The 27,516-nt window shown below is 37.9% G+C and overlaps 1 protein-coding gene across 1 annotated transcript in view; it reads right to left on the bottom strand.

Moving 5' to 3' along the window:
• Positions 1–27,516, bottom strand: part of tanc2b (tetratricopeptide repeat, ankyrin repeat and coiled-coil containing 2b) — a gene marked incomplete at its 5' end in the record, with an annotated part of 76,407 nt that overhangs the window by 13,934 nt on the left and 34,957 nt on the right. The window contains 9 exons of the mRNA XM_079477052.1: positions 158–327; positions 508–739; positions 3,640–3,761; positions 4,647–4,928; positions 6,584–6,619; positions 8,834–8,959; positions 16,100–16,342; positions 16,768–16,930; positions 19,823–19,971. Of these exons, the coding sequence (XP_079333178.1) occupies positions 158–327; positions 508–739; positions 3,640–3,761; positions 4,647–4,928; positions 6,584–6,619; positions 8,834–8,959; positions 16,100–16,342; positions 16,768–16,930; positions 19,823–19,971 (1,523 nt within the window). The remainder of the gene's footprint in view (positions 1–157; positions 328–507; positions 740–3,639; positions 3,762–4,646; positions 4,929–6,583; positions 6,620–8,833; positions 8,960–16,099; positions 16,343–16,767; positions 16,931–19,822; positions 19,972–27,516) is intronic.

Genomic DNA, 27,516 nt, shown 5'->3' with positions numbered 1-27,516 from the left:
GAATTAACTAAAATGGCCGACTCCCTAATCAGTGCCCTGAAAACTGAACGATTTAGACGCACGCGCGCAATAATATCACATGAATAAGATTATAATGTATCGTTGACCTATCAAGCTAATTTGATGGTGGACATTATTGTATGAAAATTGTGTTTACCTGCAAGGATGTTCTGACAGTCACCACCAGTTTGAGCCACGCTGGGAACTTGTTGATAGTTTTACAGAGAAAAGAGACGATAGTGTCACCATAGTCTGGCTTGTGGAACTCCGCTTCATTTAGACCATCAATGAGGATGATGAAGTCTTCATCAACAGTGATCTTCCTCTCTGAAAGTTAAAACGGACTTTCACACTCTATTCACTTAACACTTTTTATATATTTTCAAATCATAGTGATACAACTATGGGAATTAAGAGCAAAGACAATTCTAAAAAAGAAAACTGTATGCATCTTTTATGTAGGCATAAAAGGGTGCATAAAAGGGTGCCCACTGCATATTTTTTTACCTTTATAAAGTGCATCCAGAGGTTCGAGGACCCCTCGTCTGAAGGCAGTGGGGGGATCTTGGACACAAGCCCGCAGACTGAGCATGCTCTGTATGTGAGGCTCCTTCAACAGCAGTTCTCTGTAGGCAGCAAGCTGTGGTGAGCGGCACAGCAGCGCTGCCACGTTGTGTACGAACTCCGGCACCAGACAGGTGTAGGCGTTATCTGCTTGGCAGTAGTGATATGCCACAACCTGCAGAGGGCAGCAGAGAAGAGGAGAGATAGAGAGGACAGGGTTTTTATGCTGATCTGGAGCCAGCTGGCTGTAATTACAAAATAATTATGAGATGGTTCGAATTGGAGATATCATGCGTGATAATAGTATCCAAATTCAAAGCAGGAAAAGATATACAGGACTGCAGCTAAGCTTTTTTTTATCGGTCCCCTGAGAATGGCGAAGTGCTGAATTGCAAACTCTTTGTCAGTTTGGAACAGGGCCCTGACAAGACTTTCATCAAGAGTTTCGGTGGGATGCCTGTGCTTGAGACAAGTGCACTTTATTAGTTCCATTAAAGTAATAATTAGTTTAATTAGTTGCTTTAACACCTTTTTTGAAAGATAAATACCTTCAGTCATATTCAAGTGGCCCAAGCACATAGGCGGTATAGTGAGGATTTCAAGAGGTTTCAACATTTGGGCAAGAACATATTTAACTATATAACTACATAAATAAACAAGGTAATTATTATAAAATGAAAACCTCAAGACAATCAAAAATAGCAATTTAATAAATTTTGTTAACAAAACCAACCAAACAACAAAAGAATAATGCAAATAAACAACAACAAATAAAAAAAATGTATAATTATAAAGAGCCTACAATACAAAAAAGAATACAATTATAAAGAACTATAAAACCAATATTTTTTTTAAATATATTTTTTGAATGGTCTAGTTCAATTCATTAGTATCAATTTAATTAATTCTTTATAAATAGATTTCATATTTCCAAATACATGCCACCAATAAATGTAGAAAGTTTCACAAAAATGAAAAGGTAAAAATGAAAATATTATGTGAATAATAAAATATAACCTTAAATATTCATATATTTGCTATGTATTGTTCATTTACAAATAAATAGACTGATATCCTCACATATGTTAAAAGCTTTAAAAAATAAATTCACATCAAATAAAATGGATCTGTAAATATGGATCTTTTTTGTGCAATTTATATATTTGAGGACATAATTATATTTATCTGTAAATGTATGTATGTATTTATTTATCCATTTTTGTGAAACAACATTTATTTGTAATTTGTAAATTGTAATCTCTTTGTTTGGAGATATGAAACAATTCTAAATCTATCCTCCTCCCACTGTAATCGGTAAGGCTCTGTTATGTCAAATACATTTACTAATTTGGCAAAACCTTTAAGTGATATGTCACAGATTTTGCAAAACAGAAAATACATACCCAACCTTCAAAAAAAAATATTGAACACACGCTCTTTTAAAAATTATAAATATAAAAAATATTAAAGCCATTTTCTATATAAATGAATTAAAAAGGCATACTATTAAAATTAATTTAATAGTCTTAAATAATGTCGACATAACCGCGAGTTCCACCACCAGTAAAATAAATCATCATTTCATTTCACATATAGACCTCAGTGTGTAAATAGATTCAGTATAATGTAGTGACACGTTCCCAGCTCCTTCTGAAAAGTGAAAGACACTTCTGAAATAAGTGAGAAGAAGCAGATGATAATATGCCCAGAGCTTTTCATAATGCAGCAAAACTTCACAGAGAGAGAAAGAAAAAGAGAGTGAGAGAGGCAGATTATTACTGTAATGTGTTATAGTCAGACTGGATGCCTGTCCGGGGTTCTGACAGTTGAGGAAGTCGTGCTAAGTGCACAGAATTCTCCTTTGCAATTATACTTATACGGACGGTTTCATTGGACGTGCGAGCCTGGACTGCAGTTAACTTCCAGTCTGTGTTTGGCTAGTATGTAATAATATAACTGTATTTCATTTTAATTATGTTCATATTTGTTTATTATTATTTATTTTAAAATAGTTGTATTAAGTAAACGATTTGTTGAATTTTGTAGTGTGGTTATTTGATTAAATAAACAATTTATTGAATCGGTCCTGTAGGATGCAAGAGATCAGACAGAGAATCAATCATTTTAGAATACTATTTTTTTCTCACAAATGTTTTCTAAGAATTTAAACCACCCAGAAAGGGCAAAGAGAGAGAGAGAGAGAGAGAGAGAGAGAGAGAGAGAGAGAGAGAGAGAGAGAGAGAAGAGAGAGAGAGAGAGATAGAGAGATAGAGAGATAGAGAGATAGAGAGATAGAGAGATAGAGAGATAGAGAGAGAGAGAGAGAGAGAGAGAGAGAGAGAGAGAGAGAGAGAGAGATAGAGAGAGAGAGAGATAGAGAGATAGAGAGAGAGAGAGAGAGAGAGAGAGAGAGAGAGAGAGAGAGAGAGAGAGAGAGAGAGAGAGAGAGAGGATTATTAATGCATTGACTTAACTAGATCTAATAGCTTGGCAAGGAAATAGCTTTCTGCCTTAATAAATATTTTATGTGACTCACTGGCAAACTAACTTTTTCTTTTTTAAACATATCTGCATAATGCAACAGCTGTGATTGAGACAGCAAGCCTGGACAGGTTGAGACAGGGCTTTTGTCTGCGTGTGTGTGTGTGTTCACAGGAAGCAGTTGTTGTTGTCTACAAAGGTTATTGTTGTGTATGCATTATTAAAGCTTATACCACCGGGCTGTTGAATGAAATCTGATTGGTTGACAAATGTTCTATGGGTATGCATTAACAAACACGAGGGTGTGCGCGCAGTCTCTCTCTCACCCTCACACACACACCATGTAGCAGTGGCTCAAGCTTCCGAGCTTCTTAAAATGAGATGCGCAAGAGCATTTTACATCATGACAAACGTTGAGATTAAACAATTGAACAACGTCCTGTGGTGTGGTAACCGTGGTATAAGCGGAATAATAGACTCCGGTCCGTTCTATTATTCTAAAGTTAACACACACCCAAGGTGTAACAGCCCGCCGTCAATTATTCCTTACAAAATGTTAGAGAACCATGTGTGGGTGTGTTTGTGTTCGTTCACCTGTGAGGCAAGCCTCCTCATGGCCTCCTCCTGTCTCCTCTTCATTTCGGGAGTTCCAGGGCAACTTCCTCCTAGTGTACCATGGGAAGGCTGCGGCTGGGTGAGAGGTATACTGTCTCCATCTGCCCACAGACGTACGAGAAAACCACAATTAATTTAAATCATATATTATAAAACGACAGACTCGATCCCTCAACATGACATATTAAGTGGTGCTTGTATAGGCAAGATTTGAACAGACTGCTAGGTATTGAACTTTCATGTGGAACCATCTGTGCTACATACATAAATAATACCTCAAACCGTCAGGCTTATTTGTTACTTTCCAAAGAGACTGGCTTTACGATTTTCACCTAGTGGAGGATAAAACAAGCAAACAAATCTAGCAAACTACCTAGAAATGTCCAACGAACCAGAAAACAAAACAAACAAATACAAATGTTGTTTGTATAACATATCTCGGCAACAGATAGAGTGACATTAATATAACTCAAAGCGAGTGAATGAGAACGCATATAAAACTTTGTGATAAAGAATTCAGTGCTGACATTATATAATGGCTCTGTATTTGTTGTATCCAACACAACTGTACAAGGCTACACTGACTACACTGCCTTTTCCGCAATAGTTTAGAAGCTTGTAAAATGTTCTTTTTTTATTCAGAGAGACTGAGAAACTTCTCTGAAAACCAAAAGGTGAAGTAAGCAATAAAATATATTCTTCTGTACCAGCTTACTGTAGAATACGATGTGGCACTAGTAAAACATTGCCCAATATAGCAACTTTGGTTTAACCAATGGTGAGTTGTGAGAGTTCAGCTCTGAAAAGAGTAAATTTACAATATTGTTCAGTAATATTAAATGAAAAAGGTTGAATGCAGAGTATTAAACCACTATACATGCAACATAGCTGAACAAGTGCCTTCGGGAGGTAAATATTTCATTTTCACATAAGAGTTTGGTACATACACTTGGCATAAGGTCAGGTATGGTAAAGATTAACCTTACGTTTAGGCGAAGCTTGTGGGCTGTCTGAAGCAATCTGTCGCATGCGGTTTCCATGGCAACTAAGAGCCACAAGGCGTGATATTATAGCCGTCTTGCCGTATCCAATGTTGCCCACCAGGACAACGCCACGATTGGTGGCAGAGTGGGCGGTCCGTAAGTAGGCGTCAATCTCTTGGAAGAGCCAATCACGACCAGTAAACACGGAATCCATTGTAATGCTGGGAACCTCGAAAAGCAAGGGCTTCAGAGCTATATCCTGCAGTCGGTATGGAGCAAATCGCACTGTGGATAAAGAGAAAGTATATGAAATGAATAATGTTAATGAATAAATACTCTCCCGTGTACAGTATACTACTAGTCAGGTATAGGGTAACTTACTTAAGTCCGTTTTTCCCCATGTTTTAGACTAATAGTAAAGCAATCAAATCTATGGAATAACTTTGGGAATTATGTTGTGAAAGGAAAATTCTAAATAAATCTGATTTAAATAAAACTGTTATACTTTGACATCTTCAAGTAACCTTATTCCGATATTTTTTAAAAACATTACCCTTTACATTTTATTAACCAGCTTCTTGAGGTTTCCTTTGAGGTTATAAACATACTTAAATGGGGTTCTTAAATATTGTATGATGGTCTCTTATTGGCAGATTTTCTTGATTATTCAGTCAATTTCAAAAACATTTATAATATGTGGGTCAAAGACGAAAATGGGTTTAAGCATAAAAGTAATAAGTGTAATACTGCTTTAAATTGTTGTTAAAAAAATGATAACTTGGTGGCATTTTTGTTTTTCTAAGCAAAAAATAAACATCATACATTTTCGCTGATACAGAAGATGCCCACTAAAATGTCATTCAGTGTAACAATCTTTTCAAGACATATTTACGACAAAAATCACTTTATGACATATTGAAAGACTAATAATGCGAATTAGTTTGTCAAAATCCTAGGTTTTGCCCATTTGTAAATTTCTTATACTCATTTAAAGCACAATAAAATAAAATATGCACCCTTATGCTTTTATATATTTTAATATGTACAAGTCAGAATAAGTTTGTTGTTTGAATTTGTACATAAATATTGTATCACACTGAATGACAACGTAACATTATCAACCAAATTTTGACATTTTATTCTCCAAAAACAGAGTTGAAACCGTAAAGTATACATTTAACCTATACATTTAACTTGCATTTAATGTACTTTCTATGGACATAAAATCACTCTTGTAAAAAAACGTCTTTGACCCATACATATTAAGTTGTGTAATAAAAAAAAGTTTTTGTTACAATTACTATAAATCATTTCATTTAATATCAGTCAAGTGACCCTTAAGACTGGTAGCATACATGCACCCTTTCAGGGATTCACCAACAAACAACACAAAATACAATTATATATACATTTAACAGACACATATGATAACAGAAAGACACATCTACCCGCATACCTACTTGTACCCTGTTCATACTAACAGCAACTTGTGGCATGTTTTTGAAAGTCAAGATGTTTGTGTGTCCAACTAGTTTTATCCCAAAACTTTATTATGTAAATATGCCCTTACGTAAAGCAATGACAGAATGCAGAGAGTATGTGTGAGATTCTATATTTTGCAAACAAGTTGTAGAAATTAAGTGAAATTTGCACTATTCTCTTTTGTGATTCAATTTTCATAAGCTACTGTCAGTTGAAAAGCTCTGCGATTTTAGGGCATCCAGCAATGCACAGTAAAAACTGTTTTTTACCATGACCTGGAAATGTCTTGGCTCCTCCAATCGTTAGTTAGTGTGAACAGGGATGAATATGGTACACTGCTGATTTGTTCACATCACAAAAAAAAGTACGGCATTGCAGTTCCAAGAAGTCAAAGTAAAAAAAAAACATTTCACACTGCACAGTAAAGGGACAGAGGCTTTGCAAGAACCCACACTTACGTGACTGAGACTGCCAGGCATGACTGTTAGCGGAAGCTGAGACGGGCATAGACAAGTGAGAAGAGAGAGAAAGAGGCAGAGCTTGTACTGAAGAAGCAAATAACACAAACACAACAAAAAACAGTAGCCGAGGGCATGTGACAGATATGAAAGATGACTAAGTTAAACATGCGTGACAGAGGTGTCAAAATCAGACTGGAAGTAGGGCATGTTAGGTTTGAACTGGGCATATGTATCGAAACGGTATAAAAGCATATTTCCCTTACAAGAAAGCAAAGTAAAACTTTACTTTGAAAGTAAATCAAAGGCAAATTTGGAGGACACAAAACATGAATATTACAGTAATTAGATGATGTAATAATGTGCCACTAGTACTAACTGATTTGATGATAGTAGACACTAGAGCCATTGGGAGAGAAAGTCGCGACATTGGAAGTTAAAAAATGTTGTGCGTCATGTGATTCATGGAGCCTTCAGATAGTTCCTGGAAGTTGCTTTTTATTTTAATTCTTAAATTTATTTATACATTAAACGGCTTACGTCTCTTTCTTTCAACAGGCATTGTTTTGGCTTTTGCTGAAACTAGTAACTCTGTATTAGCACCTATTGTATTATTGCTCCTGTATGACATATCGCTGCATTGCTCCCTGAACTCTCTGTAAGTTGCTTTGGATAAAAGCGTCTGCTAAATGACTAAATGCGAATGTAAAATGTTCACTTTATATCCATTGGTCTGTTTAGCTGCAGCTCCATGCGTTACACATATTTGCCAATGCAACTACAGACAACAGCTCTGTTTGGTTGACATTTTACACAGTTTTTTATCTTCATGCAACAGCCAAGCAAAAGAAAACTCTTAAGGGGATAGAGCGTGTGAACCAGCGCTAGGTTTAATTCCTAGGAAACAAAAACTGTAAATTGGTTTAAATAACATCTGCCAGATGAATCGATGCAGAATGCATTTTGTATGTTCAATTGTGGCTGCGTCTCTGCAAACAGTAACACTGTGTCTACACCGATGCGACACGACAAAAGACAATAGGCCTACAAACGCTTTGAAATTCAAATTTGTCCACACCGGATGCGGCGCAGCACAAACCAAAGAAGACCAAGCGGGTTGTCATGTCGCGTCCGTTGTGCACCATGTGCATTTTGGTCACTACTATAATGAAACCATGGTATCAATATAACCAAATATATCAAATTTTAAACATTTCCATGGTACTGCCAGTTCAACAGTTTTTGTAATGGCAGTACTGGGCTACCAAAGGCAGAGCGCTATAAAACAAGCACCTGATCTAGTCATGAGCATGCATGATAGTAAATACCCCATACAGAGTCATAGTAATCCAGTTAAGAGGTTAATATGAGCCCTCTCTCACACATCGACATTGCATTACAGAACAATGCATAGCCAATCACAAAAACTAGAGAGTTTTACATCAACGGATTAAAGTGCTGTGGTTATGTTACTCTCATGTTCCATTAAAAATGAATGCTTGATACAAGTTAAGTTAAGCTCCACTGACAGCCCTTGTGGCATAATGTCGACCATAGAAAATCATTTGAACTCCTCCCACGCATTAAACCCAAGAATTAGAAGGTAGTTCCTTCAGGAACTGTTTAATAAAAATATCCAGGAATCTTCTTTACATTCTCTGTCCCACTCACTGTCTGGGCACAAAATGTGTTTGCTGTTTTAATTAATCACCAGGTGAGGGTGGCATACCAGATCAGCATGAATAACAGTCTTGCGTCACTGGCTGAAGAGAGTGTGTGTGTGTGTGTGTGTGTGGGGGGGGGGGGGGGGGGGAAATAGAGGATTCAAGGACATACTGTACTGATGACCTCTGGTTTCTAATTCTAATTAATGACGAAAAAGGATCAGGAGTGAGAATATGAACTGAACGGTGTCCTCATCCAAACCCGTTTCTTTTTCCTTTATCCGTGTGTGTGAAGTTCCCTAGAGAGAGGTTAAACTCAGCGTCTCTGTGGGCACACTGACACTGATACACAGAGACAGAGAGCGGATGGGGACACAACCTTGCCTTGTACAAACACTCGCACGGCAAAGTTAAAGCGCGACCGAATGAGACAGAGGCAGAACGGAGGAGCTTCCAATAGAGTGAGTGATGGGGAGCATAATCTATGGTCACATTTCGACATGAAACCAAAAACAATGGAGACCTGGTCTCCAGGAAAGGTTTAAGGTGATGTAAGGCAGAGCTCATTATACAGGATGATGCTCACCTCTCAGGTCCTGCCCGGAGCGGCCCATAGCCATGTTTTGACGGGGCATTCGCAGGGAGGTGCGTAGTGGGGTGTGTCTTTGCTCATCCAGGTATGCCAGGTCCTCCAGATGGGCCGAACTGGTGGCTAAAAGGACAGAAGACACATTAAGAATGATGATGGTTTGACACATCCGTGAAGACAATATCTGGTGTCCTATAGAGTTTGTTAGAGCAAACATCCCTATTACTATTGATGACACTTTTAAAGTCAGAGAAACAGATCTTTAAATCTTCACAGCAAAATCGCCAGTGTTAAAAAAGGTCAGATCAACTCTTACAGTGTATATATATATATATACACTGTGAGTATTAAATCAACCTTTTTTAACACTGGCGATTTTGCTGTGTAAGAACTTTGGTGCTTTATTTGTTTATGGATATGAATGATACTCATAACACTTAGTGAGCAGTTTAAGTTTTTCATCTAGTGGATGATTCAAATAATTAAACAAAGAGATTTGAACTTAAAATTACACCAGAATATGAGATAACGGACTAAAGATTAATCTAGCAACCACGAAGGACACCCTAGCAACCGAAAAGCAATGCCTATGAACCACTCAGATTTTTCTTCAGAGTTCTATTTCATTTATAAAGATTAAATAAAGTAAACAGCAACAGGAAATAATATTACAATGTGGTATAATGTTATTTTTTATGTTGTTATTAATAACAACAATATTTTCTTATAGTTATGTAGTCACAGACCTATCACTATTGTAACAACTACTGTCTTTGGGGACAGCACAGATCGATTCATTTTCGAGAGATTTTTTAGATGGTGTTATTTAGATGGTTATTTAGAAAAGTACCACGTATTTCACAGTGCTCAAGAATTCTAAAAAGTACAAGTGGATGTCCTACTGTGGGTGTATCAGATGAAATGGCTAGGCTCTCCACGGAAACAAAGTAATCAGTTTGAAATAGATTTTGTGTGTGTGTGTGTGTTTGCGTGTTTTCTGTGTGTGCTTAAATGCGTGTGTGTGACAAGACAGCCTTGTTCTGAAATAATACTTTGAAATTGAGTTTGAGTGAGAATGTGCGCACACTGCCACAGGTGAATTCTTTCCAGGAAACTGCAGGTGGACGATTTTGAAACCGGGACCTGCTTGCCTTGAGACATGCAGTAAGATGGGGAAACAAACAATTACAGCATCTATGTAATGAAATTAAAAATGTTTTATTCTGGCGAGCACCTTCCAGTGCTTTAAAATCGTAGTGAGCTGCTCTCCTTGTGCCGGTTAGATCATTATTAGGCAAATAAAGTAAATACAAACATAACGAAAAACCATGGTTTGCTTCACCTCAGTTATCCACAAGTTTCCAGAGGGCGCTACTGTAAACATGAACGCGGGTACAACTGCCGGTGAAGACAGAATGTTGACAGAAATGAGACTGTGATTCATATTTTGAATTGTAATACTTTTAGTCTCATGTGGTAATCTATTAAAAAAATATTTAGAAACTGATGAGCAACACCTGCTGTTTGTGACTGCACTTACAGATGAAGCTTATTTCACGTCGTAAAAAAGAGCGCTTCACATACAGATCTAAAGATAAGACAGAATGCTCCTGTGAGGGACTGTACGGTTTTTAGAAAACAAACTTAAAGGGGTCATGTGACATGGCTCAAACGAATATTATCGTGCGTTTTAAATATAATCCAATGAATAAACACGATTTAAGGTTCAAGAACGCTGTATTTGCCACATACCGCGCATGTTTGTATCTCCTCTTTGCCTCGCCTCCCTGAAACGCACAGATTTACTACGAAGCTCATTGGTCGAATACTGCAAGGGTGTCACGGAAAGGTCACACCTCTCACCATATTTGGAACATCAGGTTCCAAAGCAATTGTACTGACAGGTACGCCCTCCCTGCTTGCATATACATTTGGGCGGTCTTAGTCAAATCACACCACGAACTGACATAGATTTGTGGGGGTGTGGTTACACGAGGCATTTCAGGCAGGTCTGGGTGAGCATTCGCTTTTAGATAGAATGCATCTTTTGTTTTCCGACACAATTTTATGTGTCTAATACATGCATAGGGAACTTATAACACACCAAAGACACAGAAAAACACGTATTCACGCCATATGACCCCTTTAAAAATGTGGACCGCTTACCTCAAGCAAATAGATAACGAACAATAAACATAACTTAGACTGAATGTGCTCATTGTTTAAAAAGAGTTTGCAATTTTAAAAGTGAGTTCAAATAGATTCATGTATAAACACTGGTCTCCAATAAAGACAGTAAACTGGATTTACAAGAACTCTATTTTTGTCAAAAATCTGTTGGGATATACAGTATAACATAATGTGGACTACATATCTTATCTGATACGCTTGATGGAAAGTAGGTCTTCCACTTATCGTCTTATAAACAAAACGTAGAGAGAAGATTTAAACATGTAAAAAGGCAGCTTTTACACGTGATCTTTAGTATAATGTTTATCAGATTTATGGCCAGCTGACGATGCGGCAGCTTTGTTATATGTGCACGTGGCCCGTGTAACGCTTACAGTTAGCTTTAAAATACGTCTTTAAATAGCACACAATTGAGATCATGTGAAGAAATAGAAAACCCTCCATAATTTCCAAATTGCTCATTGGTTTATTGTCACAACAACTGAATCAATAAAGTTGCTAAATATCCGCCGTTGAGTATTAAAATCATCTCATTCCTCTATAAAGCAGTGGACAAAATGCTGATGAAGTGCTGTCAGTGTGTAAGTTCACATTCTGCTATAACGGAATGACTTGAAATACGGCAGAAATGGGTTTGTTTACATTGAACCTGAAGTGTTTCTAATCTTTCTCACAAAGAGTGTAGGAAACTTGTGGATAAAGACACCAACAACTTTTTGCCTGTTCCAAACCTAAACACTTAACACAATTGCTGCTATTGATTTTTTTGTTAACCATCATTGTATGGAAAAGATCTGCCAAGACATTCTATTAACATCTCCATTTGGGTTTCACAGATGTCACAGAAGTCAGCTTGTTCAGACGTACCACGGTTCACTGTTACATCCTCCATCCTGTTTTTATTTGTTCATTTTTAACAAGAAACCTCTAATTGGTATGTTAACATGTCTTTATTTTTTTCAATTTGGGATTATGACACCTAGTCCATTTAAGCAAATATAAAATCTCTCAATTCAGCTACACACAACATAATACCCCAACAGCATTACATAATCTACACTATAAACTACTGCGTTTCCATGCACACCTCCACAACTACCATGTTTCTATCTTTAACTCTCTGCAGATGAGACTCTGGAAGCGTTCTCGGGGGGTTTGAGCTGGATAAAGCCTGAAGCTTTGATCTTCCCTTCTCAGCCAATCAGGAGCCGGAATTGTCTGCAACCCCTCTCTCCTCTTCTCTCACCATCCTAGGAAAAACCTCCCGTCATGTTATCTTCATCTCTCAGGTTCCATTTCTTACTTATAAGCTCCTGCCTTAACATAGTCATCTTTTTCCATTCATTCCATTCTCTGTACTTCCTTTACTTTATTCCATCTTCACTTTATTTTTTAAATGAACTAAGATAATGTTTATATTTGACCCAACATTGGGTTAAAACAACCCAGGATTTTGGACTGAAAGAACCCATCATAGGTTAATTTACAATCCAAATTAGTGTGATGATATTTGGTTTTCAGTTTTCACTCACACCTTACCCACTATTTATATCAACTGACTGACAAAGCTTGCCCTTCATTCACAAAGTTCTGTACTCCACCCTTGTGTTTATCGCATGTTTTTAACAATTTCATAAATTTTACTATGCTTTCTACAATTAATAAGAATGTAGTACTATAATTCACAATGATCGCGTTCAGTTCAGATATCCGCCAAAAGTCAATCCAGCAGGCAAACATACAAGTCTGTGTTATAACTGATGTAAGAGTTACAGAAGGTCATGTGCTCTGGATGTGTGAACCATAAAGCATATTAAAATCAACTCGATTATTATTTGTAATTGTATTATAAACAAAACATTATTTATAAGATTTGAGCCAATTTAAGCCATATTTTCTCTAACAGTCTCTGATCATGGGATAATATAGATCAACAACGTTTGCACAGAATTGAAGGATTTATAATTATAAATATTTAAAGATATGCCAGTGTAAATTGTTTTCGTTTAAGACCCCTCTAACGTTTCAGTTTAGTCTGGGACTAGGCTTAAACCCTGTCCGGGAAACCGCCCCATAGTGTCTTACATTGTTTGACCTTGTGACCTCTCTGTCCAGAAACACACATCTGTGTTACTTCAAGTCACTCAAATAGTAATAAATTACATTAAGCCCCCCTTTTACCCCAGACCAAGCATACAAAAGTCATCCAGACCCCCACATTGGCCATTTCCCTCTGATTCGGACTGAATGATGTTAAAGGCACGCTCCAATACATGTTTAATGAGTACATCTGCTCCCACGATCACTACCAGCGATGCCTGCACCGAATAAACAATCATCGTCGTCTGTGACATGGATCAATGTCCATGTGTTGACCACATCTCCAGAATTTAATTTCTTCTTTTGAGTTTAAGGGAAAAGTCCACCCCAAAAATTTGTATTCTTTTACTCACCCATAATTTATTATTCTACTGAATTTTGATTTTGCTATTTAATCATTAAAGTCAATAGACACTGGAATAGTCTAGCTCCAAAACCAGACAAAAGCGCCATAAAACTATAAAATCCACATGATTCCACACTACTAAACAGCCTAAAACACAGAAAAGATATAAAATCTACACAAAAGTCGGCATGGCACATACGCTATACTTTAAGACTTCTAAAGATATAAAATAGCTTTGTGAGGAACATGTAAAAATGTACAGACAATAATAATTTGTTTCAGTTGCAATGATTATTTTGTGTACTTTTTAAAGATTTAGCAAAAATGGACACCAAAAGACAGCGGTGGCTTTTGAACCTGCACTGAAACATGCTTACTTGGATATTAGTTTAGGTTTGACCAGTAGTGAACCCTCAGGGCCCTCTGTGATAAGCTAAACTATCCTAAAAAATAATATAAGAAAACTTTAAAATATTATTTTCAATACAAATTGGCCAATTTTCCCTATTAGATACTGTATGTATATCAGACTTCCTGGATTGATGCGGACACTATCCACATTAGATTTCCAAGTCTCACCAGAGTAATTCAAGATCACAGATTTATGCGATGTCATATGCTGTCTGCGCAGCCTGCGCATCCTGCAAGAAGTCGAACATGTCGAAACATCATTCAAAATGCAAAACACTAACAGCCTCTGGTTAAACTTTGTTATCAGGTCTCGGAAAAAGAGAAAAGCTGATAAACATTGTTTAAAACAACAGGAGGAAGACTATGTTATCAAGTAATTTATCATCAAATTGTAAGTTATTTATGATTTATTAGGCCGCCGTGCCTCAATTCATTCTGGTTGCTGATGTGAGCTTTTTTAGACGAGTGATTTTGACTGGTCAGTCTTAAATTTTACATATTGTGCATATTTGCTGTTATTCGGCATAACAGTGACATTTATCAGATAAATGGTTATCTTACTACATCAGTTCCATACGTTTAGTTTAGTTGCTGGTGAATCTCTGTTTACGGTCTGCTAGTGTAGGATTTCTTTGCTGAGAGCGCTCTCATGAGGTGTCGCTTTTTAAACTAGTATTGTGTACGTAGTCTGTGTTGGTTGTATGATCATAATGGGAGGCAGAGTCGGTCATGTGTGTGTGCAACCCCGTCCATTACTCAGTTGAAGAGCACATACACGCGGCACGCCGATCATAATGCATATGTGTAAAAAGGATCTATATTTGTATTGCGTGCTATTTTGGTGATAAAGGTCTTGCTGTGCTGTTTGGCTTGTTGTGTTTCAAGTCTGGAGTGGAATTGTGGTAAGTGTGATTGTATAATGATGTATGCACACTTGTAAAGGAAAGCACAGTAAGGTAATAAGGTTAAGTGTGTGGGTTTAGGGGGGGTCACGTTTCGCTACTGGGCTCGACTAAGCAAAACCTACAGTATCTCAACTAGTTTGATTTCTACTACTCACGTATACTTAAATGATTATACAATTTAATTTTTTTGCACAGTTGCTATAACGAAACGAACAATGCATATGTGGATTACACCGTATTCACCAGACCATTCTAAACAGCCTGCTGCAGTCAGATTTGCAACTATATTACGGTTTATTAATGGTGCCACCAGGGTTGGCCGATTTTTCCAATGCATCTGATCAGCAAGCGTGAATGCCACCCGCTTTCTCTATTCACAAATACTCTTTTATATCACTTGCCCTTTCGAGGGCCATTTTTCTTCAAGATAAGCATAACTCATTGCTCTCACTCTTCTAAAAAAAGGCTCTTCTCATAAATACAACCGTGCTGATTACTTGTACAATAACGCAATCCAAAGGCAATGAAGAGGCACTACATTATATAAGAGACATATCAACATCATCAGACAGATTTAGTGTTTACTTTACAAGGGAGCACTTTTCTAAAATGTTCATCATTACTGCAATAAGATGCCTCTTATCTCCTTTAACATTTTACCTAACCTTTAACAAGCCCTATTGCGCTGCAAAGAAAAACATATAGTTCATGATCTAAGCTGCTTTTGTCAATAACTGCTAAACTGTACTTGATGGCATAGTGTCTGCAATCTTTTCTTATTGTGTTTTAGAGATTTGCAACCAGAAGCTGTTACCCAAGAAGTACTAATGTTATGAATATAGAGTGCTTCAGAGATAATGTCTTTTTGTAGGCCAACCCAGAAGTAAGCACCGCCTATGCATTTTTTCCATAGACTTTTGGAAAATTGCAAATAATTAAGATTTATCCCCGCCAAAGGATGTAGCTGCTTTTAGCAACTTGTTAGCAACCGCCATTTTAAAAACATTTTTTTTAAATCACAAGGGGGTTAAAACTGGTGTGTTTTATGACATAGATTAAAAAGTTAACATATTACAGAGGTTTTGTTAGCCAAATAACTTATTTCAGGCAATTTACCAAAAACTCAACACTTAAGATGGGACGATCGAACCAAAAAGTTCTAAAATGCTATCTCGCTTCCGGGGTTTGCATAAAAAATACGCCATCTCTGAGGTATCAACACAAGAAAGAACAATCATAATTGGTAAACCCATGCACCACAGTACACAAACACCCAAAAATCAAAAGGAGAAGAAGGGGTTCAAGACTTACCTGCCACAGAGTTAGGGCGGGGCATGAGGTAGAGGGGGGTGGGGTGAGAAGAATATTGGGTGGAGCTTGGTTCAGGGATCTTGTTGAGGCTAAAGGTTGAGGCGGCCATGTTTTCATCTACGCGGTACAGACTGGAGTCCAGGGTGGATCTGTGTGAGTGCCAGAGCTTCAGGCTACTGCCTCGAGAATTATCGCTATGTTTCCCACTCCTGTCCATAGGCTCAGAGTAACTAGTAAGCGTGGCTGAAAAATGGGGCAGGAGGGAAGAAAAAATTGGGTTGCATAAGAGCGATGTTAAAACTTGCTATAACTTTTCTGTTTAATTTCAACAACGTTGTGACATGGAAATTGAGTTTGAGAGGGAACAACTGTACCCTGACAACTGTAAGTGATCAGATTCAAATATACTGTGTACAATACAAGTGTTGTCGCAACAACTCATTTCCAACTCTATTTCTAGAGTCTAACTGTAATAATTTAAAAAGGTCACTAAGGAATGTTGGGGCACTTTGGAGTTGCCTTGTTGCGCACAAGTCATACAACTGATTTTTTAAAAATTTTCCTAACCAGTAATAAGTGTAAACATTTTTTAATTTGTGGCAGCTTTGATTTAAATAAATTAATAAAAAAATTTATTTGATTTAAATTTATTAGAATCTGTGACTCACCAATAATGCCGCTGTCTCTGCTCTCCAGGGTGGACGTTGGGCTGGTAACGTGCTGTCCAGGAGCTGCAGGGGGGAGCGTGGAGCAGGGACTGCAGGCAGGAGGGGAAGCGGTACTGCTGGTCAGGGTAGAACACGGACTCATCCTCCCGCTGGCTCCTAGACCCTATACACAGAACCTTTGCTCTCAGTATGTGCCTGTGTTTGTATTGGACAAATTCATCTCAATCAGCTGCAAAGTTTACAGCCTGGAAGCAGGAAGACCTCTGTCTCCAGGTCACCCCCATCTGTTAGTTCGTTGAGTGATGGGGCGGCGGTGGTGCTCTATGACAGGCTGAGTGGGTGTGTGTACAGGTTATACAGGCACTCAGGCCCCAGGCAGGGCATAATGAAGCGTGGCAAAGATAATCTGCCTATTCCCACAGTTAACATCAAACATTACCACAGGCAATAGACCTTTAAACAGTCACAACTCCTTAAGTTCATACAGCTATTCAACACATGCAGGGCTCAAGAGGAAGGACATTCCTTGAGTGACATAGTTTAAATTCATCTGTTGCTTAATGTTTGTATTCTTGTATCTTTTCCTTGTTTTACACCTTTATTACTGGTCAACTTTTAAGACTATTAACCAACATTTTCCAGCTCAGAGATGCACTTTTATCTACCCGAGAAATCAGTAATAATACTGTATGTAATTTGAAGATAATTTTGACCTTTAGACAAGAATTGTTTTGGTTGCATTGCTTAAATGGAAATATTGTTTTAATCCATTTCAACCAGTTTGATCCTTTCAGCCTGATTTGCAGACAGGTTTTGAAAATAACAACTGGAGAATTCTGCACCGACTGTGTGGAGGTACTGCTTCCTGTCAAATGACTCTTTCCTGTATTTTGCCATTATCCACTTCACGCACATTGCTCTCTGCGCTTACTCGGCAGTATATATCCACTCCATTGTTTAAGAGGTTGTCTGGAGATCACTGTCACTAATAAAATAAAACCAGCATTATTGTTGCTGGGTCATGGTAATGACTGCCAGAAGACTGCAATTAGATAAATCCCATAGAACAGACAAATTGTTCAACTGAAAACATTAAGGTAACTAATAAAGAAACTCCACTGCAGAACAAAAGAATCAGAGAGCTCTTTGCCGAGCTCTTAAAGACATGACAAAAAGTAGAGGTCTATATTCTGAAAATAGCTGTATCAACACAGCTGAAAAGCTAAGAAGGTGTTTTCATGTAATTCCCTAATTAGAGGTAAACTCATTAGAATTGTAGATAGGGAGTGGAAGACATTTTTCTATAAAGCTGACACTTCAAAGAACCATGCTTTGAATGTGAAATTCGTAGAACCCAAATTTATGCGTCTTCTAAAGTTTTCAGACGGATCTCCAAAAATGACCAGGCTTAACTGGCACAAAAGAAAATCATTGTTTTTTCACAAAATACATTTGTGAAATTGTGTTATTTTCAGAACAGTTTAGCATACCTTGTTCACCAACACCTTTATTATTACCATTCAAAAACGTATTCTTTAGCCCTATTCGGACGGGACTGGCTTTCTAAACGACGTCTAAGTTCAAGTTTTTCTAACACGATGTCTGTCGATGATTGTCGATGACCCCAGCTGAGGCCTAGTGGTTAGAGCGTTGGGCTTGAGATCAGATGGTTGCCGGTTTGAATCTCAGTGCCAGGAGGTCATGACTGAAGTGCCCTTGAGCAAGGCACCTTACCCCTGATTGCTCTGCAGTAATGTGCCACTGTAAAAAACTACTTGTAAGTCGCTTTGGATAAAAGCGAAGAAATGTAAATCTGCCAAATTAATAAATGTAAAAGTTGTATAAAATCCCCCTCAACAGTTGTGAGTACATGCTACAAATCGCCCTGTCACACGCTGGCTAGCAGTCGGATCCTCTTCGTTCTGTGTACGAATGTGACGAAATGACGTATGGACGAAAGACACCAAATAAGGATCTCCGGGAAAGACGACCCCACAGGGCAAATTACAAACCATTATAACAAGCTTTCCTTTGTGAATTCCGCAAGGGTAGTGACACAATTTTAAACACAGTTCTTTCATGTACTTGCTCAATAATTGTTGCTCAATAATTATTTTTACTCAAAATAGCTTACATACTGCCACTTTAAGTAACTTAGGCCTAGTCCACACGTATAACGATATTTTTATGAATGGAGTTCTACCTTATTCGTATAAATTTTTTTGAATCCAAGCGAAACGACAAAAACACGCTATAAAACGCTGTTAAAAGCATGCCAAACCAAGAGATGGCGACATAATAACCCCAACCATAAAGCCGTGTTGGCCAATCAGAAGCCTGGAATCTGACGTCAAACAAAAGAGATAGCGGCACGCATTCCAACGTCATATGCAAAATTTCTACACGACAACACCGAAACCGGAGTTTCTAAAAATCTTCACCCTGGCCGGAGTTTTCAAACAAGTTCGGTCTCAGTGCCAAACCGCATAGAAAAGATGCGGTTTTGAAAATACCCGTGTTCGTGTGGACAGGGCCTTAGTCTCAGATGTTTTGTCCTTACATTGAACAAAATAGAAACATAGGACAACTGTTACAACTTAAAAAAAATACCTTAACATTATGGAGCTGTAAAATGAATGTAGATTATATATGGATTTGGGTAAATTTTATAATAAGGCTTGAGTTTATATTGAAATCTTCAGTAATGATCACTTTTGACAGCAAACTTGGCAAAGCTGAACTCAGATGCTAACCTTGTTAGGTCTCTTCTAAAACTTTCTGGAATCATTGTTTTCTGTTTTTCAGGAAAATATCTGAGACACTTAAGCAATAGTTTTCAATCATTTTTCTTTCTTGAGGTTTAAACAGTATACAGTGAGTTCTCATCTATTCTGCACTCTTCCTGGCTGTTTTAATTTTATTTTCAGTCCACATTAGGCATACACATTTTAAGATCACAAGAAACGTTTAAAGAAGTGAGAATAAACTTTTGAACGGTGGTTTACATAGATAGATAGATTCATAGGTACATAGACAGTCAGACGGACAAACCCACCTGTGCATCATCAGACTCCTCCATAATGTACTGTGGACCTTGAGACCCCTCGCTGACTTTATCTCCCAAAAGGAATCCAAGACGAGTCATCAACGTGTTCGATGCCTCGTCCACAGAGGGAGGGGGGCCTAGTTCTGGACCTAACCCCCCTGGATCAAAGAGAGAGAAAAGAAAGAGGGATGATGAAATAAAGTATACAGTGTAACTAGTAAAACTAGATCACAAAGGCAGAGCAAAAGTTAATTATGAGCTTCCATATCTCCCACCGCAGATGACAAGTCTAATCTTATAATTATAGATTCTGCATAAGAATTCAACAATTCCACAACCGATCCCCCACAGATCTTAAATGAATTGTAAATCTTCTTTCAGTCTGCGATACAAAGTCGTTCTCAAGCGCTGTATGACAATGAAAAAGGAAAATGCCACTACATCAACCAGCACACACATACATGCAAGTATGTATATACGTAAAACATAATCAAGAAATTATATAATATACATAATACATAATCGATCATTTATAATCAACAAAACCACAGAAGAGAGAGAAGGAAAAGAGAGCCTTACAAAGAAACTCATGACAAACTTTGCTGATAGATTGACAGCTTGACTGTAAAGTCGTCTAAAATAGAAACAGTATTTATAGGTAGAAAGAATGAGATCAGAAAGGACATTCTGTCAGTCTAGGTGAAACTTTATCAGTCCACAATTTTGTCATAAAGAGAAAATAAACAAACACAGGGAAATACGAGTCACCAAATTCTATTTAGGAAAAGAATGAACAGAGACAGAAAGGTGAAGAAGAGAAAGAGTGTAAATGAACGAAGAAAACGCACCTGTTCCCTGGCATGCCATTCCTTTAACACATCATACATTAATCCTGAATGTGCCACTTTCAACACACAGTGTACAAAAGCATATGTGTACGTACATGGAACTTGAGTACTATCACAAAACCAGCACCGCATGTCTGAGAGGGACAAAGTGTGTGTGTGTGCTTCTCTGTTGTGGGGCGTGTTTCTAATGAGTCTTTCGTGAAACATTCAGCTGTTTGGGAAGGTCAGGGGTGGACTGCCCTACCCAAGTAAACATTATACAGTATAAGGAGTAAAGATCATAGAATAGCAAAGCTATTCCCAGTACACTATTGTTTTGCTCAGAGGTTGGTCTTTCATAGCTTGGGAGGCATGCATTTCTAAATTCCTGGTAATAAAAATAGACACAAATGGGACAATTATCGATACACTATTAGAAAAAAGATAAATTATAGACAGCGTAGCTTTTGGATGGATTTAATGTGATTTTACTTTTGTTTGCTTGCGCTGTCTGCTTTCAAAAGTATGTTTTAAAGAAAAAGATTATCAAATGTAACATTAAATTGCCTTACTTATACAGCAGAAATAAATATATCATCTTGCAAAAACAATACACCCTTTACTATAAAGTACCACATAATTTTTTTGCTGCGTATACGGTGAGGCAACACACCACAACGCAAAACTGGAGTGAAAATCCCATTTCTGTAACAACAACAGATAAACCAGACAAACTACTTTTACAAATGAGCCCCTAGCAATAACGTGTGTGCATGTATCAGATACAATCTTTAAACGGCAAACAATTGAACCAAAACAGCGACAGTGTCAACATCAAACAGGCGTCTCGACTTGTCTAGTAGACACGCCCTCCACAACCCTATCATATTAACACTCCAAAAACCTCATGGGAACAAGTTAAACCAAATATCTTTCGATAGACACAATGGCTGTCTCAAAACCTAGACAAAATTAACCCAGTAGCATTACAACTCCTTAATGTCTGCTTGAAACATACAATACAATTATATAATTCCTGTCATAGATAACACAGAACCAAATTTAAATACGCTTAAGAACCTAGTCCAGGTAATCTGTGAAATGGACAGGACAAACCTGACTGACAGGTAATACAAACTCCATCAAGCATCAGGTGATGACCTCTTCATTTCGGAATGACTCCAATCTAAAGGTATTCCACATGCGTGCCAGCAAATGACTTCTTTGAAATAAAACATTTCAGAAAAGTGCATCCGCCTCTTTATTTGTCGATTATATAAAAAGGAACCCGTGTGTGTGTTTGTGTGAGTCTGGGTAGAATTAGTGTTTGTTCGTGTGCAGATTTCTGTGAAAATGTCAGCCCTGGAAATGTGTCTATACATAGACAGTCACAGCACCCACGCGCCTACCTTAAATACACTGCGCAGCAGCTATCTATAGGATACACATCATGTACCGGTTCCCACGTACCCAAGATTTATTACGCAGAATAACAAAGAATGTTCTGGTAGGTACCTCCAAGGAGATCCTATGAGCCCAAAAAAGAGCCCACCACAAGTTACATACATTCTGTATGTCTTGGATCCCTCTCCCAATGCAGGTGTAGAGGATCATGATGTCACAATTGTTTGACATATCATGTCTGTTGCACAAATGGGAGGAGTTACATGTTCAAGTTTAGTCCCTACTGTAGGGTTATGAAAGAGAGCCAGAGAACCGTATTGCTGCTGCTTGTGGTTGTATACCTAACTCATGAACAGAGCGGCTAACTGCAGGATGAGATGAGCCAGAGATGGATTCCTGAAAATAATGCACAGGAGCTTCACATTGGAAGTTATAAAAATTACCCCTATCCCCAAGAGAAGGAATGCAGATGGGAGAAGAAAGCATAAAGCAAATCCTTGTATGCATCCCCCGCCAGCACCCTCTCCTCCCCCTCTCTACTGTCATCCTTACATTCTTGTGCAACGGAGAAGACAGATGGTTGCTATGGCAACAGGCTGTGCAGTAGGAAGGGTGGCTGTAGTTTCCTGGGAGCGAGCATGTTGTCTCTCTCCCGGTGAGCGAGTGTGTCTGTTACGTGTGTAAAATCCCGCATGCTGGCCCAGCAGGAGTGGCCGTCGGGCATGAAATGCCAGGACTGTGACACAGGTGCGAGCATGAGAGATTTGAGATTCTGGCACAAGAGCTGCCTGTGAGATGCAGTGTACGACTTTATCTTCTACTGAGAGTCTCCACAGGTAGTGAAAGAGCGTATTGAGCAGCATCCTCAACAACAGAGTCCCTCTGATATCGGAGGCAAAGAGAGAGAGAGAGAGAGAGAGAGAGAGAGAGAGAGAGAGAGAGAGAGAGAGAAAGTAGAGAATGGAGCCGGGCACAAAAGTCTTAGTAGAGGCCAGCTGACTCACGGTTGTAAATGATTCCAGTCATTACTCAACTGTCTCGCACATAGATTGCAGCTGTGCCCCAGAAGAATTGAGCTCCGGCTGGTGCCGGACCACGTGCCGTGTGACAGGACGACATCTGCTAAGGTTAGACATCGTCCTGAACTATCCTGCCACCTTAATAGCTTACAAAGAAGTGAATTTACCAAACAGATGAGCCACTTTAGCAGTGAGTTTTCAAACGCAAGCAATGTTGATAAAAGTTGCAGGATGCACCACAATTAACTGTGAATGCGAATTTTTTTTATTTAATATGAATAAAATGCCAATATTGACAAACAGTAAGGAGTAAGGCATGAAGTCACAAAGTCGGTAACAAAGGGTAACGCGGATATGACGCTCTTGACAGGCGACTGCAAAGCCCTGTATCACTGTTTAGAATGAAGATTTTCTCATGATTTACAAGAAGTTGGAAACATTTGAGATATTGTAAGTACTCATCTGAACCAAATATATAACACTGGCCTAGTGGTTTTGGGATATTTTACTGCAAAATTGTTGCAAACTGCACCTTTAATGTTAGTTAATACTAACATAGTTGTTCATATTATTACAACTGACGGCAAGTGATGTTAACAGATGTAACATTTGATATTAAAAATGTAAATGATGAAAAATGTGATCATAACAGAAAGAGATGCTTAGAGAGATGCTTAGTGTAGAATACAATTTTGAAATTTTCTATATATTTTTGGCATTTTTATAACTGAAATGGGCGAAAATCAGGATAGGGCCATACCATATATACAGGTGCAGGTACATTATGGAACACCCTCCAAATGGCTATTAGCAGAACTTTTGGCATTTTCTAGAGCCAATCCAAGTATCTAATATCTATAATATATCTATAGTCTGTTCTCTTTATTCTCAACAACCTAGCACTAAAACATAAAGGAAATGTCACTATGCAAACGCTGCATAATTATTTGAGTAAATCAAGGTTGGAGTTTATATGTCATATGCACAGTGATGGTTGTACATTGAAATGCTTGATGCAAGGCATTCTATAGGCATTCTACAGCAGTACAAAATATAGGATCACATACTAGAATGCACAAACAATGCTTGTGTGTGCATTTCATTGTTAGTGTATTACCCCAGGATCAATCTAAACAATAACAGTTTCATATGCAAGCAAAGTTAAATCCAACTCCCGAAATGTGCTGCACCATACTGCAGCATGCTGCTGGTACAGTATGATGCCTGCGTCTTGGTCCCTTGCAGTGCGGCAGTACTGAGAGATACTGATGAGAGAATCAACAGAATTTTCAGAGTCCAATGGCTAGGCTCTCAAAACAGCCCAAGACCAACCATTCCAGACTTTCACACGGCTAGAATAAAGATGAAGGAAAACAGAGGGTGGGGTTTGCAGACAGTGAAGAAAACCAAATGCATGGTTTCTCTGCTCTGGTCACCCTGGTATAGGTGTTCAAAATAAGAAATGTTGACCTTTTTTATATTCTGAACAAATTATTAGTGATTGGACAATGTGAAAAAACCTAAAGTCCTATTAATGCAACTATTTGCATAAGCCAAGAAAATGGGGTTCGGTTAACAGTTAGCCATGCTGTATGTTTTTATGAGTACCAAAGCATCTTGGGGTCTATCGATACATTACCATAAGGAGGTCTTACGGAAATACTTTCCGAATGAAGCAGTCACACCTCACGCTCCACATACTCAACAAGCATGTGCATGATGTAGAACACATCATATTATAATAAAACCTGTAATTTCCCACACCACAAATAAAATCTATATCGGGGTCTTCCCACCGAGGGCAAAAACTATGGAAATCCGGATTTATTCTGAAAAATCACATCCCTTGTTAAATCAAAATGTGTTACACACAATGAAACCGTGACACAAGTGTTTGGATGGCTCTAAAAAGTGTCAAATGGATTATATTTCTAATAAGGCAGAAGCTATGGCTGGAGATAGGCTCCAGCCCCGGGCTTTGAAGAACAGATGGAATAGGTGTTGAAGTGATCAGGTTAATACCAGCAAGGTGACTGTCTCTAAAACATCAAGGGTTTCACCTTCGCTAAATGAGTGTGATGATAAATTGTTAAGTTTCAAATTAAATTTTACTGACTTGACTCTCACATTTTGTATTATGGCAATGGTGAAGATGTGAGGATTCGGGAGTGACTCCTGTGATGCCGTACCGTAATGATAATATAGGGGACTACTGTATAGAAATGCAGTAACCCCTAATAAGCTTAAAGTTATGTGCAATGCTACAGAGAAGCACCAACAGCACCACAGATGTGACTGCTCTTACCAGGTGCATGTGTGTGAATGGGATTTTGTGTAATGGAGGAAGTGTGCAATATTCAGGAGTGCCTAAATCTGTCATGGGAACGTAAGGGCTTTTCAAAAATGTAGCTTTCACAGATAGGTTGAGAATATGCACACACGCTGGATGGTAATGAAAGTGTGGAGTCATAAGCCAAGGTCAGAGCAGAACCAAGAACAGATGGATCAAGTCGTAAAGTGTGTGTGTCATGGCAAGATAAGGTTACACTACTGCTATTAGTGAAACATTGCTTTCGTTTAGACAGAACAGAATGTAATGGGTTAAACACACAAAGTGCATTGATTGGATATTCAGTCGAGTCCATTATTTAATCATATGATTTGACTGTGGAACAAGAGGTCCTATATCCACCTGAGAGTTCCTAACCAGAAAAAAATATTGATCAGCATACACAGTATATGTTCTAGTTACATTATACAACCAGAAGTAATTGCACAATCTCCATAATTAGTTGTAGTTAAAGTAAAAAGATGGCATGTATGGGGAAATTGTCAAAACATTCTTACATTTCTGTAATACAATATCAGAGCTTCGATATAACCCGAACCGCATTCCATGAGATGTTTGGATGGTCAAGAAATACAAACCAGCTCACAGGGAAATCTGAAGCATTCACATAGAGCACAGACTGACAGATGCCTGAACAACAACAGTGTGTCCACCAGCAGTGCGGATACCGAGGAATTATGAAACGACTCATGTTACTTACAGGTTTTGTGAAAAAACATATGCGAGGTAAAATACCTTCACACCACAAATAACCTATGAATGTGTGTATTAAAGACAATTTTGGTTCTCTTTATACAAAGCAATAATGAGCTTAACTTTGCAGAGAGACGTTCTTGTGATCTAGAACAAAGAGATGACACTGCTTTGAATGGGGTGAAATGCCACACTAACCAAGGAAGACCAGTGAAATGACCATTTGTCCAAGACAATGGCATAAAATGTGGGCATGACCTAGATCCCTACCAACCAGGTGGCTGGTGCTAGGCAGAATCACTTACAATAATGGGTACTGCTTTTGTCATGTATCGCCGCTCACGCTAATAGCGTACTAGATTATTTAATTTCACGATTATTTTGCAATATATCATTTACTTATGTTTAACATAGCCTTCATTTCGAGAGAACTTGATTGGGTCTGTGCCCCATTGACCATCTTTTCCAGTACATTACTTTATTCAGTCCATAAGATATTACAAAAGTATGTGATTAAATATTTACAGTAACACTAAAAAGATTCACATTACTTTGTATCTAAAACACACAGATATCATTTTGTTGCTCCATAAATGCAATATGGAACAAAACATTTAGTTTGAATGTCATCCAGAGCCAGAGTACAGAGATCTATTCTTCCAGAGTTAGTTAATGAAATGTATATAAATATAAGGGAAAATCTCAAATTCAAAAATATAAATAAATTGAAATAGTTTAATATATGCTTCATGAAATGAGGCCTATTTTTAGTACCATTCAAAGTTTTGCATTGACACATTATGTTCATGACAATTCACCAAATTATCCTGACAGTAATGACAGCTAATCTTATTTGTAAGTCTTATTATTCTAACCAATTATTGTAACTTAGCATAAGATTTCATTACTGTAATACAATAATGAAGGTAAAATTGTTTTGCGTCGCAATAATTAGTTTTAATCACAAAATGTGCTTAGTCGGCATGGAAATAGTATCATAGTTGACCAAAATGTAATAATTATTTTTCTTTCTTTTAATTATGGAGTCAGATATGACCTAGACATGTTTTGACAGGTTAGGTGATATTCACTCATTAACAGGTTAAGGGGGGTTGAGCACAAAAAAATTATGAAAGGCCGGATGTACTTGTTACTCGGATGTAACCAATCGGAGAAAAAGTTCAGTAGACCATGTCAAATAGTTTCTTTTTATACTGACTCATCAACACATCTAGACACGTCTACTTTGGACAGCTGCACTAAGAAATCGGGCTGCACGTGTCTGAGTGTTAAGTGTGTTTTAAAAGTTCATTTGAGTATAAGCGATGTGAGGAACTCTGTCTCAAACATTTGACACTAAGAGTGTTGTTTGCTCATGTGTGAACGTACAGTAGAATTATGTAAAAAATG

Source organism: Barbatula barbatula (genome assembly GCF_947034865.1).
Source record: "Barbatula barbatula genome assembly, chromosome: 16".
Taxonomy (NCBI): Eukaryota; Metazoa; Chordata; class Actinopteri; order Cypriniformes; family Nemacheilidae; genus Barbatula; species Barbatula barbatula.
This window is presented reverse-complemented; position numbering and strand designations above follow the sequence as displayed.